This window comes from Plecotus auritus (assembly GCF_963455305.1).
Source record: "Plecotus auritus genome assembly, chromosome: 7".
Classification (NCBI taxonomy): Eukaryota; Metazoa; Chordata; class Mammalia; order Chiroptera; family Vespertilionidae; genus Plecotus; species Plecotus auritus.
The window spans coordinates 106,135,450-106,150,017 of record NC_137774.1 but is presented as its reverse complement, the minus strand read 5'-3'; the positions used below and the strand labels follow the sequence as shown (position 1 = coordinate 106,150,017).

Genomic DNA, 14,568 nt, shown 5'->3' with positions numbered 1-14,568 from the left:
ATGGGATTGCTTTTTTAGTCTCTCTTTCTGTAAGTTCACTATTGGTGTACAGAAATGCCATAGATTTCTTGGCGTTAATTTTGTATCCTGCTACATTACCAAATTCATTTATTAAATCTAATAGTTTTTTGATGGAGTGCTTCAGGTTTTTTATGTACAATATCATGTCATCTGCAAATAAGGACAGCTTTACTTCTTCTTTTCCAATTTGGATGCCTTTTATTTCTTCTTCTTGTCTAATTGCAATGGCTAATACTTCCAGTACTATGTTGAACAGGAGTGGTGAGAGTGGGCATCCCTGTCTTGTTCCTGTTCTTAGGGGAAATGGTTTTAGGTTTTGCCGATTGAGTATGATGTTGGCTGTGGGTTTTTCATATATGGCTTTTATTATGTTGAGGTATCATCCTTCTACTCCCACCTTGCTGAGAGTTTTTATCAAGAAAGGGTGTTGGATTTTGTCAAATGCTTTTTCTGCATCAATTGATATGACTATGTGATTTTTACCTCTCAATTTGTTTATGTGATGTATCACGTTTATTGATTTGCGGATATTGTACCATCCTTGCATTCCTGGGATAAATCCTACTTGGTCATGGTGTATGATCTTTCTGATGTACTGCTGGATCTGATTTGCTAGAATTTTGTTGAGGATTTTGGCATCTACGTTTATGAGGGATATTGGCCTGTAATTCTCTTTCATTGTGTTGTCTTTATCTGGTTTTGGTATTAGGGTGATGGTGGCTTCATCAAATGAGCTTGGAAGTGTTCCTTCCTCTTGAATTTTTTGGAATAGTCTGTGGAGGATGGGTTTTAGTTCTTCTTTGAATGTTTGGTAAAACTCCTCTGTGAAGCCGTCTGGCCCTGGGCTTTTGTTTGCTGGAAGCTTTTTGATGACTGCTTCAATTTCTTCCATAGTTATTGGCCTATTGAGATATTTAGATTCTTCCTGATTGAGTTTTGGAAGGTTGTATTTTTCTAGGAATATGTCCATTTCCTCCAAGTTGTCCAGTTTGTTGGAATAGAGTTGTTCATAGTATTTTTTAACAATCCTTTATATTTCGGTGGGGTCTTTTGTTATTTCTCCTCTTTCATTTCTGATTTTGTTTATTTGGGTCCTCTCTCTTTGCTTCTTGGTGAGCCTGGGTAGAGGTTCATCAATCTTGTTTATCCTTTCAAAGAACCAGCTCTTGGTTTTGTTGATCTTTTGTTTTTTGCGTGTTTTTTTGTTTTGTTTTGTTTTGTTTTGTTTTTTGGTCTCTATGTCGTTTATCTCCGCTGTGATCTTTATTATTTCCTTCCTTCAGCTTACACTGGGCTTTTCTTGTTGCTTTCTTTCTAACTCTTTGAGTTGTAGGGTTAGGTAATTTATTACAATTGTTTCTTCTTTTTTGCAGTAGGCTTGTAGAGCTATGAACTTCCCTCTCAAGATTGCTTTCGCTGTGTCCCATAGATTTTGAATTGTTGTGTTTTCATTGTTGTTTGTTGCCATGATGTTTTTTATTTCTTCTTTGATCTCTCTGGTAACCCAGTCATTGTTTAATAGCATGCTATTTAGTCTCCATGTGTTTGATTTTTTTGGATTGTTTTTATTGTACTTGATTTCCAGTTTTATGCCACTGTGATATGAGAAGATACTTGATATGATTTCTATCTTCTTGAATTTGAAGAGACTTTGCCTGTGACCCAATATATGGTCTATCTTTGAAAATGACCCATGTGCACTTGAGAAGAATGTATATTCTGTGACTTTGGGGTGAAATGTTCTGAAGATGTCAATTAATTCCATCTGGTCTAGTGAGTCATTTAGGATTAATGTTTCTTTGCTGAATTTTTGTTTAGAGGATTTGTCTAATGGTGATAGTGGGGTATTAAAGTCTCCTACTATGATTGTATTGCTGTCAATCTCTCCCTTGATATCCTCCAGGAGTTTTTTTATGTATTTGGGTGCTCCTGAATTGGGTGCATATATGTTTACCAGAGTAATTTCTTCTTGTTGGATTGCTCCCTTTAGTATTATGAAATGGCTTTCCTTATCTCTTTTTATGTCCTTCACTTTGAGATCTAATTTGTCAGATATAAGTATTGCTACCCCAGCTTTTTTTTTTTTCATTTCCATTCACCTGAAAAACCTTTTTCCATCCCTTCACCCTCAGTCTGTGTGCGTCTTTTTTTCTGAGGTGGGTTTCTTGTAAACAACAGATATATGGATCATGTTTTCTTATACAGTCCGTTACCCTATGTCTTTTGATTGGGGCATTTAATCCATTTACATTTAAAGTTATTATTGATAGGTACTTATTTGTTGCCATTTTTATTCTTTATCCCTGTGTTCCTTCTTTGCTTCCTATTTCTTTTTTTTTACATCAGACCCTTTAGCATTTCTTGCATTTGGTGGTAATAAACTCCCTTAGTCCTTTTTGTCTGTGAAGCTCCTGATTTTACCCTCAATTTTGATTGATAGCCTTGCTGGGTACAGTATTCTTGGATTCAGACCCTTCCTTTGCATGACTTTGTATATTTCATTCCATTCCCTTCTGGCCTGATGTGTTTCTGTTGAGAAATCAGTCACTGATTTTCTTTTGTAGTTAACTTTCTGTCTCTTTCTGGCCACTTTTAAGATTCTTACTTTGTTGTTGGTGTTTGCCAATTTAATTATAATGTGCCTTGACGTCGGTCTTTTGGGGTTCATTTTGCTTGGGACTCTGTGAGATTCTTGGATTTGTGTGGTTTTTTTCTTCCCTATATCAGGGAAGTTTTCTGTCATTATTTCTTCAAACAGGTTTTCTATTCCTTACTCAGTTTCCTCTCCTTCTCTAACCCCTATTATACGGATGTTGTTTTGTTTAGTGTTGTCCCAAAGTTCCCTTAGGCTCTCCTCCTGCTTTTAATTTTTTTTTCTAGAAGCTGCTCTACTTGGGTATTTTTTCCTACCCTGTCTTCTAGCTCATTGATGCGGTCCTCTGCTTCTTCTAGTCTACTCTTGATGCTTTCTATTGAGTTCTTTACAGCAGCGGTATCATTTTTCATTTCTTCTTGCTTCTTCTTCATTTCCTCTTGGTTCTTACTCATATTGTTGAATTTGTCTTTCATTCTTTTCATCCACCTTATGATCATTTCTCTGAATTCTTTCTCTGACAGGTTGCTTGCCTCCATTTCGTTTACTTCTTTTTCTGGTGATGCCTGCTTTTCTTTCATATGCGGGCTGTTTCTTTATCTCCCCATGATCTCTCTTCTCCAAGTGTCTGGTTATATAGTTCTCTCTCTCCTGCGTTGATTTAAAGGCACAAAGTACAACACAACAAGGTACAATGCACAAGGCACTGAACACAAATGTGTTCATGATATTAATAACCCCAAATAAAGGTGACCACCAGAGAAAGGTGAATTAGAGGATAGGAGAGAAAGGAGAAGAGAGAGAGAAAAAAAAAGGAGTGCAAAAATGAAATTGGGAAAAGGAAGAAAAAAGTAAAAGAGAAAAGAGAGAGAATAAGAAAGAAGAAGGGAAAAAACTATATATATGGGGAGAAAACTCCAATAGAACAGCCACTAATCTCAACACATGCCAGCAACAAGTACCTGGAGATGAATGCAAACTACTAACAACAACTAATATCAAGTGAGGTGAGGGAAAACGAAAGCAAAAAACAAACCAAAACAAAACAGAAAAAGCAAAACAATCTCTCAAACAAGCATAAAAAATCGATATAATCAACAATCAAGCAAACAACAACCAAAGGACAGAGAGAAAAAAATAAAAATAAATAAAATAAAATAAAAATTTTTAATAGTGATGAAAGAGAAGAGAGAGGTGTGTATGGACTTGGAGCAGGGGGTTGGAAATTAGATATATAAGTAGGGTGAAATTTTAACAGGGGGTAAAAAGAAGGAATAGGGAAAATCTAAAGCAGGAATAGGGTAAGAGAATTGGGACAACAAAAGGGGAAAAGTGACGAAGAGAGTGATGGCATAAAGGCAAAGTTGAGATAGAGTAAAATGATGCTAAAGGAAAGATGAAAATAGAATGTAGAACACTAATCCCAAAGTAAAATAAAGAGAAAATAAAATGACACTTTTTTTAAAAAAAGGTAAAATAGTAGTAGTAATAATACTGATTGAAAATAAAATTGTAATGATTAAAAAGGTAAAATCAAGTGAGGAAAAAAGAAAAAACATTTAGTTTCCTAAGTAAAAGATGAAAAAAAAAAGTGCAGTAGTGAAGGTCATTCACTTCCTCTACTGTTCTGTTTGGCACACCTGTTTCCTAGTCAGGACAGTATTGAAGTTCCCTGCATTCCACTGCTCCTCAGTGTTGTAAGCCAGTCCTGATTTTTAAGCAGGCAGTATGTCTTTATTTCTTCTATTCTTTTATTTGTGTTTACACAAGAGTCAATTTGTGATTCAACCCCTGGGTGGCAGTGTTTCTGGATTGACCTCTGGGTCTATAGGTCCTCTCTAGCTAGTGTTTAGATTTGTTTTCCCTGTGGCACTTAGTAGCGGTTTGGTGGAGTGGGTTGCCCCAGAGCTGGTTCTCTGATGGTTATTCCCCACTCTGATCCCCAGGTTCCAGAAAAACAACTTTCCCCTGCAGTCTCTTAGAGTGTCCCCAATTGGGTGATCTTATGTATTGGGCTTAGTAATCAGAAGCAAGGACTTAAAGAGGAAAAAAATAAAAATAAAAATAAATAAAAATAAAGAGCCAGAGTAAGTGTGTGAACTCTGGGGCTGCGCACAAGTCTGTGCAGTCTTTCTCCCCCTTGGGTCTAATCAGCCAGCACACTTTAAAAATTTTTAGGCTGCCCTTTTGCACCCAGATCAAAATGGGTTGCTTTTTAGAGTTCCCTTCTGTTAGCAGCTCTGTGGACCCCCTTCCACATTCATGGATCACACCAGCCCCAACAGCCACGGATTTTTCTAGGTGCAGACTTCCCCCGGTCCTCCAGCTCCCGCATGCCGTTTCTCTCTCCTGCCGGGACCACAGACCTCATCTTATCCTAGGCGAAATCTGACCTTTTAGTGAGGGAATGTAGAGCTCCTCTGAATCCGCCTGCTTGCGGCACTTGGGGACCGGTGTTCTCGGGTTCGCAGCTGTTCGGTGGGTGCTGTAGTTGTAGATTCCCTGGGGTTTTCAGGCGTCCGATAACATCCACTTTCCCCTTTAAGATGGTGGGGTCTCCACGTCCTAGCGGGTCTCTCTGGGAGGGAACCCAGCAGCAGTGGGGGCTGCCCGGTCAGGGGAGCCCCGTCCAGCAGTCCCCCACAGTCTCCTAGAGTATAGCTGTCCCTCAACTCACCAACAAACACTCCCCGTACAACCACACACTCTCCCTTTGTTTTCTCACTCACACACTATCTTGCAGTCTGCCTTCCCTTGGGCAGCCATCTTCTGGGATCCTCTAAGTTATATTTTTAATTATTTAGAGTAATTAGGTAGTGCTTTCAGGATGTCATGATAAAGTTAAATTGACTTTATGTTACTTAGATGTTTACGTGTTTAGATTTAATATCATCATTTGACACAGACCTCACCCCTTTATAACAAACCAGAGGCCCTTTCTTCCCTTCTGGTCTTGCCTCCCGCCACCTCTCTGATGCTTAGGGAGGCTCTTTCTGCTGCTCTTCGACAGCCTCTTTCTCATCTCATCTCCCAAGTGGTTCCCAGGCTGGATTCTTGGCCTCTTGTCCTCTCCCCGTCTCCACTCATTCAAAGAGTGTATTGTTATTTGAAATGTTGATCTCCACTGGCCAGCTCTTCCTTATAGGCTAAATTTCTTCATTTTGAAGACATTTATAAGAATATATTGGTAATAAAATTTGCCTTTTATGAAAGGACTAGAGGCCCGTTGCACGAAGATTCATGCAATAGGCCTTCCTTCCCCTGGCTGCAGGCACCAGTTTTCCTCCAGCACTTGGGACCCAGGCCTTTGCTCCAGCCAGAGCCTTCAGTCTTCACTCTAGCTGGAGATCCACTCCTGTAGCTCCCTCCGCCCCCTGCCCTCCCCCTCATAGCAGGTGTCCCACCCCGCCCAGCTGCTCTGCGCCTGCATGCGTGCTGCCCAGAGGCTTGGAGCGGCTGGGGGGCGGGGCCGCCCCATCTTTGTCAGGTTAATTTGCATACTCACTCCTGATTGGCTGGTGGGTGGCATGAAGTGATGGTCAATTTGCATGTTTCTCTTTTATTAGTGTAGACTAGAGGCCTGGTGCACGAAATTCGTGCACGCGGGGGCGGGGGTCCCTCAGCCCGACCTGCACTCTCTCCAATCTGGGAGCCCTCGGGGGATGTGCCAGTTTAGGCCTGCAGGATCGGGCCTAAACTCGCAGTTGGACATCCCTCTCGCAATCCGGGACCTCTGGCTCCTAACAGCTCACCTGATTGCCTGCCCTATCCCCCTAACTGCCCTCCCCTGCCAGCCTGGTCACCCCTAATTGCCCTCCCCTGCCGGCCTGGTTGCCCCTATTAACTTTTTTAAAAAATCTTATCCCCTTCACATACAATTGTGTTTGACTTCCTTATTGGCTTCTCCCTCTCACACAATTTTTCTCTCTCCTTTATGTAACACTTTTTCCTATTGATTCATCATTTATAAATGTTTCTTTCCTCCTTATTTTCTATTTCTGTTCCATCATCCTTCTTCCCCTCTTTCTCCTAACCTCCCTCCCTCCCCACATTCCTTCTTTCCTATATCTTTACCCCTTCCCTCCCTCCCCTTTTCCTTCCTTCCCACCTTAATTTTTTTCTTCACTTCCTCCCTCAGACCTGCTTTGCTTCCTCCCCTATTTGTTCTTCTTCCCATTCTCCTTTTAAGCTCTACAGGCTCCCCTTTAAAACTTTTCTTCCCTCCCTCTTTCTCTCTCATCCTCCCTTTCCCATCCATTCTTCTCTACTTACTTCCACTGTTTTAATATCTATCTACCTGCCTAATTATTCACTATCATTTATCTTTTTTTCTTTTCTGACTTCTACTTTTAAAATCTGTCCCCAGTACACAACTATACTTGATTTTCATTATAGCTCCTACAGTTCACTCATACATCCACTTTCCTTCTTTAACTCTGCCCTCTACTGAGTCCTTTATAAAGTTCTTCCCTCCCTCCCTTCTTAAAGCTTCCATTGGGGGGGATTAACCCCCAGCCCAGGGCTCAGCCCGGCCAAGTGTTCACCGTCCTCTCTTCCCCGGCCTCCCCGCCACTGTCCTGCTTCCATTTCCTGCCCGGGATGCGAGGGTGGCCAAGGCCCGCAAAGCAGGAGCGCCTCCACCCAGAAGGCCTCGGACTGTCCACCACTCTGTCCCGGACCTGTGGGCGCCTCCCTGCCAACGGCCCGCACTGGGAGCCACCGCCCTCCTCCTGTGTCTGGGCGTGGCTCCTGCCCCACCCCTCACTGGGCACACCTGCCCCCCCCTGCAGTCGACACCCCCTCCCAGATGCCACCCTGCATTTCCTTCCCTTTTCCATTCCTGCGTCTTTTTCTTGTTCCCTTTCTGTATTTTTGTTTCTCCTCTCAGCCTGTCTGCATGCAGGCCTGCCTTCCTCTCCCTCTCCTTTCTTATCCCCCCCAATCATATCCTACCCCACCCCAGGCCTTGCTCCTGCCTGAGCAGAGGGTGGGGACGTAGCCTGCTGATCCAGTGATGACATGACGCTGTAATGGATAATTTGCATATTTCTCTATTATCAGTATAGATGGTGATGGTACATAGATGATGTTTTGTTTCTGCTGATTAAAAAGACAGTAGAGCCCTAGCTGGTTTGGCTCAACAGATAGAGCATTGGCCTGCGGACTAAAGGGTCCCGGGTTCGATTCCGGTCAAGGGCACATGCTGGGGTTGTGGACTCGATCCCCAGTAGGGGGCGTGAAGGAGGCAGCCATTCAATGATTCTCTCTCATTTATGTTTCTATCTCTCTCTACCCTCTCCCCTCCTCTCTGAAATCAATTATATATATATATATATATATATATATATATATATATATATATATGATGGTAGAATAAAAAGTTGACAAACCTGTCTTAGCCCTACAGACTTAAAAAAAAATTTTTTTGCATATGTTTGTGAAATCACGGTTTCTGGGAAGTGCTGATATAGCAGCATCTGAATGTCCCAGTTCCATGCACCTACTCTCCCTTTTCAGATATCCTATAAAATGTCCACAACCCTGCAGTCCAGCTGCTCTGTGGTGCCTCTGTTCTTTCTCCCTTGGATTGGACATCATTATATAGTTCAGCAGAATTAAATATCAAAAGGTTAAGTGACTTGCCAAGTTCATTTTCCTGATTGGGACAGAACTGTGATTATAACCCAGTTGTCTGGATCCAGTCTAATGACTAGGATAATGATGAGAGTGACAACAGTAATATGGTCTTTGCCATTAACTGAGCACTTAGGACTTAAATGCCAGGTACTGTGAATTCTATGCACACATCATCTTAATCTTCAAAACAATCATCTGAATGTAGTTGTTATTTTTTCTATTTTATAGTTGAGGAAACAGGCATGGAAGCATTAAGTACACTGTGCAAGGTTTCAGAGTTATTAAATATCAAAGGTGAGATGCAATTCCAAATTCTCTGACTGCAAAGCCCATGCCTTTAAGCACCGTGCTCTGCAGAGAGAAAGCACCCGGGAGTGTTCTTGTTCTCAAGGAGCTAGTGTGTGTGTGTGTGTGTGTGTGTGTGTGTGTGTGTGTGTGTGTGTGTGTTTGTGTGTTTATATGACTCTTTTCATATATATAAACTTTATATACATGTAGTAAATCTTAGTTTTCTTCAAAAGCCCTATCCATACCTCTATGCTTAGAGTCAATAAAGAAAGAAGTTCCATTCCCCCCAAATAATTAGATTTACCCTCTATGTTCTTTTTAAATTTTATTTTCAATTACAGTTTACATTTAACATTATTTGTATTAATTTCAGATGTGTAGCATAGTGGTTAGACAGTCATATACTTTACAAACTTTTCTCCCCCAATTTTCTCAGTACCCACCTGGTACCATATATACTTATTACAATATTATTGACTCTATTCCCTATGTTGTACTTTGCATCCCTGTAACTGTCTTATCACTACCAATTTGTGCTTCTTAATCCCTTCACCTTTTTCACTCAGCCCTCCAACTCCCTCCCCTTTGGCAAACATCAGTCTGTTCTCTGTTTCTATAAGACTGTTTCAGTTTTGCTCATTAGTTTATTTTGTTACTTAGATTCCACATATAAGTGAAATTAGCTGGTATTAGTCTTTCTCTGACTTATTTCACTTAGTATAATACCCTCTAGGTTCATCCCTGTTGTCACAAATGGTAAGATTTCATTCTTTTTTATGACCTGGTAATATTCCATTGTATATATGTACCACTTGTCTATTGATGGACACTTGGGTTGCTTCCCTGTCTTGGCTATTGCAATGAACATAAGGGTACATATATTCCTTCAAATTAGTATTTTGGGTTTCTTTGGATATATTCCCAGAAGTGGAATTGCTGGGTCATAAGGCAGTTCCATTTTTATTTATTTTTATTTTTAATTTTTTTTATTAAGGTATTATATGTGTACATATCTTACCATTGCCCCTCCCCACCCCACTCCCATACATGCCCTCCATAATATTTTGCATAGTGGCTGCACCAATTTACATTCTCACCAAAGTGCACAAGATTTCCCTTTTCTCCACATCCTCACCAACACTTGTTTGTTGATTTACGTACTGATGATAGCCATTCTGACAGGTGTGGGGTGGTATCTCATTGTGGTTTTAATTTGCATTTCTCTGATGATTAGTGTTGTTGAGCATCTTTACATATGTCTATTAGCCATCTGTATGTCCTCGTTGGTGAAATGTCTATTCAGGTTTTCTGCCCATTTTTAAAATTTTACCCTGTTCTTAATTGAATAGAATATATTAACATCAATCAGTACCTCTTAATGCAACTAAAATTGTTAAGGCAGTGATTGGCAAACCGAAGCTCGCGAGCCACATGCGGCTCTTTGGCCCCTTGAGTGTGGCTCTTCCACAAAATACCACAGCCTGGGCAAGTCTATTTTGAAGAATTGGCGTTAGAAGAAGTTTAAGTTTAAAAAATTAGGCTCTCAAAAGCAATTTCAATCGTTGTACTGTTGATATTTGGCTCTGCTGACTAATGAGTTTGCCGACCACTGGGTTAAGGTATTGTCATATCTGGGAAACTTGATGAAAACATATTACTGGTGTTTTTGAAGCTTAGATGGTAAGATTAGCCTCTATTTGTATCATTTAGTTATTTTTTCATCATTGGTTCTTAATTACTCTTTTCTGAGTCTACATTTCTCAATTACTGTGCCATGGAGTGAATGCAATCCTTGTTAGAAGAGCATCAGATCCTGGCACTTGAGAAAATTAGCATAAGCTTTAAAAAAATTTTTTAAGCTTAAGCTTTATTTCAATGATCTTTGAGAGATCATGGATTTTTAATCTAGTCATTAGATTAAAATTGAGAAGGAAAATCAGAGAACCATATACAGACGCAGAATTCTTGAGTGTTAAATTAATAAAACCTATACTTAATGAATAAGAAGAGACTTATGCAGATGTCTCCCCTAAATTTTTTGTGACTAAAAGTGTGATTCTCAAATTAGCAATGTCAGGTCATCTGGCTAAAATATAGGCCCCACCCCAGACCAACTGAATTAGAATATGCGTTTGACAAAATCCCCAGGTGACCTTTATTGACATTAAAGATTGTCTTTATTGGCATGCATTGCCCTAAATGACAGGCTTTCTCAGAGTTTGATAAGAGCCTAATCAATGCTATTCATAAATCTAAAAATACTGTGCTAACAGAATGATGATTGGAACATAGGCTAATGGAAGTGGGACAGAATTTGAAAGTTTATCTGACACTGTCCAGGGGTGAGAGAGTCAACATGGGACCCCCAAAAGAGGTTTCATGTGGATTATCAGGGCCTCTCCAGGGTATGCTATTCCTGCAACTACTCCACTGTTCCTTCTTTGGTTTGTCCATCCCATGCACCTCTTAGCTATACTTTGGTTATCCTTACAGCTCTTCTTCAGAAAGAAATGGCCCTTGTCATGGGTCAGAGAGATTTAGTCTTTTACCAGTATAGAGTTCTGTACTTCTTATTAAAATATAATTAAGTACCTTCTTCTAATGTATGAGTTACATATAAACTGTTATATCCAATCTGTTGATTTATTTCCAATTACAAATTATTATATCAGCATTCTTGTGAATTCATAAATATGGCATGCTTTTGGTTTATGAATGTCCATGAAAGAGATACTGATCAATCTTAAGGGTTTGCTATTAGTAATTAGATTAATATTAGATTTTAATAATTCTCTATAAAATTCTAGATGATTAAAACCACCAAGAGATACTATTCTCTTTCCACCCCCCACCCCGACCCCAGGGACCTCCTTAGGAAAAATGTATATGGAGCTCTTGTAATTGATTTTTCAAGAATTGAAATAAAGAAAGACACCAAATGGGAAGGAAAGTATCCTAGAATTTTATTACTCACTAGAAGCCTGATGCATGAAGATTCGTGCTAGAATGGGCTTTCCTTTCCCTGGCTGCCGGCACCGCCTTCCCACTCCGGCCCAGCCCCTTTCCGCTCCGGCCCCGCCTTCCCACACTGCCCAGAGGCCCTGAGAGACCGGGAGTGGGGCAGAACGCCTGCATCATTGCCATGGTGATGACGTAAGCATCCCGTCCCAGTCACTCGGCCCCTGTGTATGCAAATTAACCGCCATCTTTGATGGATTAATTTGCATATCACTCCTGATTGGCTGGTGGCGTAGCAGAGGTACGGTCAATTTACATGTTTGTCTATTATTAGGTAAGATGGAATCCTTGCTTCTTTGGCATATTGTAGCTCACAGAGCACTTCTTAATTATTGTTTTCCTCCTTCTTCAACGTCAGTTTTTAAAGTATTTTTGGGAACATTGAATTTTGTGTTTCTGTGACACCTCGGAACTTAATGTGGTTCAATCGTTTCCTTTTAGAATGAAGTATTTTTTTCTAACCTTTTACATGATGTTCTCAGAGAAGATCACGCCATGGTGCCTCGAGCTGTATCCATGAAGGTGGAAAATTTCACAGAAATTAATGAAATAAGTGAGCTCTTTGACATATTTACTTACAATAAGGTAAAATCAGTCATATATTTCCCTTTGTTCTGAACTCTTGCAGAAAGTTGTATAAAATGGATTCCAAGGATCATAAGCTGATATGCTATTGTACAACTTTTGATACAAATAACCCTAATTTTATTCAGTAGATAGATTTCAGAAAATGTGGTTAAATCAATTATTATCTAGTAAATATTAATCAAGCGCATCTTAGGTGCTCAATACCATCTACCATTATGAATAGACTTAGACACTTGCTGCTTTTAAGGTAACCCCTTCTATTTGGTACAAATTTATTTTTGCCATATGTTTATATATATATATATATATATATATATATATATATATATATATATATATATATATATATATAAATTTAAAACATTTTGTGTACCCTGAACTCTTTATATGTAGGGCATTAGTTCACCTTGTACCTATTAATTAGTGAGTCTACTATTTTATTAAAATAATTTAGAATAACTGAAACATTCAACTAAAGTGCACAATGCAATCAGGAGCACAGTCTTGAAATGGAATATGTCAGTTTTTAGATATTGAATTTTGTTCAAATCATGGACAACTTCTTATGTCTTAGGGAGCGTCTATGGTCCGGATGCTTTCTAGTTTCCTGAGTGAGAATTTATTTATCAGCGCCCTTAAGGTGAGTTTACAAAACGTTACCTGGAAGGCAATAAACATAAATTGCTTTGGGATGTGATTTATTCTAACCTTAACTTTTCTATTTTTATAGTCGTATTTGAAGACATTTTCTTATTCAAATGCTAAGCAAGATGATCTCTGGAGGCATTTTCAAATGGTATTGGCCTACTTCCTGACATGTTTCTGCTGAGTTGTTCTGTATGATAGAGTTCAACAAGATGGGGTGGCCATGCTTATATGGCAATGCCACAGGAAAAACAGTTTTACCTTGTTTGTGAAACTCCCTTAAGTTGGGCTGTTTCTTTAGTCTCCGCCACTGTATTCCCAGTGCCCAGAACAGAGCCTGCACATATTAGATCTAAAAATATGTTTAGTGAGTGAATGAATGAATGAATGAATGAACCATTCAGGTATAGAGTTGAAGGGAGTTCTGAATTTGGCCCGGTATATCACCCACTGGGAATTACTATATAGAATAGCTATGTCATTTCTTTTAGGAGATTGCTACCTCAAAAGATTTTGAAGATAAATATCTGCTTTTCTGATGATTTTTTAAAAACAGGCCATAGATGACCAGAGTAAAATTGTTTTGCCAGCAACAGTAAAAAGTATAATGGACAGTTGGACCTACCAGAGTGGTTTTCCAGTTATCACCTTAAATGTATCTACTGGCGTCATGAAACAGGAACCGTTTTATCTTGGAAAGGTTAAGAATCAGACTCTTCTCACCCACAAGTAGGTAGATTTGCCCCTCTGTCTTTACCTTCCTTGGAGCTGAGTTCTAATCAAATGGAAACCAGTCTGTGGGTGAGGAAGCATAACCCCTGCTGGCTACACTTTTTCGCAGAGTGACTCTGGGATGGTGACTTAGGACTCCGCGTAGGACGTTCCTGGGGTGCTAGAATGAGGGAGAGCCCCTGATGTCCTGAGCCAGGCCAGAGACCTGCTTTTAAGGTTTCAAGGCAGTGCCCCTCCACAACACCATTGACCAAAGCTTTGGGTGTTATGTATTTCTTTTTTGTCCTTCAGACAGAAATAACAAATTACTCAGGATTCTGGGTGACAGGCAATACACTAGAGCCATAGATGACCTCATGCTAGTTAAGATAAAAGGATATTGTGTTGCAAGGTCATCTTCTTTTCTCTAGAAACAGTACTGAATGGTAACTATGTCTGAGGAATAGTTTTGTGCATGTCCACACAAGCATGTATATGTGTATTTGTACCCATACCTATATCAGAATTATGGGCTTTCAATACTGTTAGACCTGGGTTCAAATAGGAACTCCAACAAACTTCAAATCTTAGGTAAGTCTTATTTAAAATCTCTGAGTTTAATTGACTTATCTATAAAGTAAACATAATAACAGGTATCCCAGTAGATTGTTTTAAAAATGAAATAATGAGTACAAAGTGGCTTAATATTCATCACTTTCCCCTCCCCTCCCCTTTTCTTCTCTTTCCTCCCTTCCCTTCCCTTCCCTGCTATTTCTTAATTTGTTAGATAATTTTCAACTGTTTTTCATAAAATTTTGATCCTCACATCTCATTGTAGTATTACCACAAATGAGTAATTAATTTTCAAATACCACCACCAAAATTTTCAGGTCCTCCTACTCTTTCTTTAAAACCCCAGGGGTGAAGAACAAGAGACCTGAAGATCTCTTCTCACTGTGATATTCTGTGTCTTTTGAGAAGAGTTATGCCTTAGTCACCAGGTAAAACAGAGACCCTCAGTTTAATGCCTTTGAGAACCCAGACTTGTGAGTATTTAAGCAAGATTG

General features: G+C 39.7%; 1 protein-coding gene across 1 annotated transcript in view; it reads left to right on the top strand.

Annotated features, from left to right (window-relative positions):
• Positions 1–14,568, top strand: part of LVRN (laeverin) — a gene marked incomplete at its 5' end in the record, with an annotated part of 75,828 nt that overhangs the window by 35,865 nt on the left and 25,395 nt on the right. The window contains 4 exons of the mRNA XM_080679826.1: positions 11,999–12,142; positions 12,720–12,785; positions 12,876–12,941; positions 13,347–13,519. Of these exons, the coding sequence (XP_080535952.1) occupies positions 11,999–12,142; positions 12,720–12,785; positions 12,876–12,941; positions 13,347–13,519 (449 nt within the window). The remainder of the gene's footprint in view (positions 1–11,998; positions 12,143–12,719; positions 12,786–12,875; positions 12,942–13,346; positions 13,520–14,568) is intronic.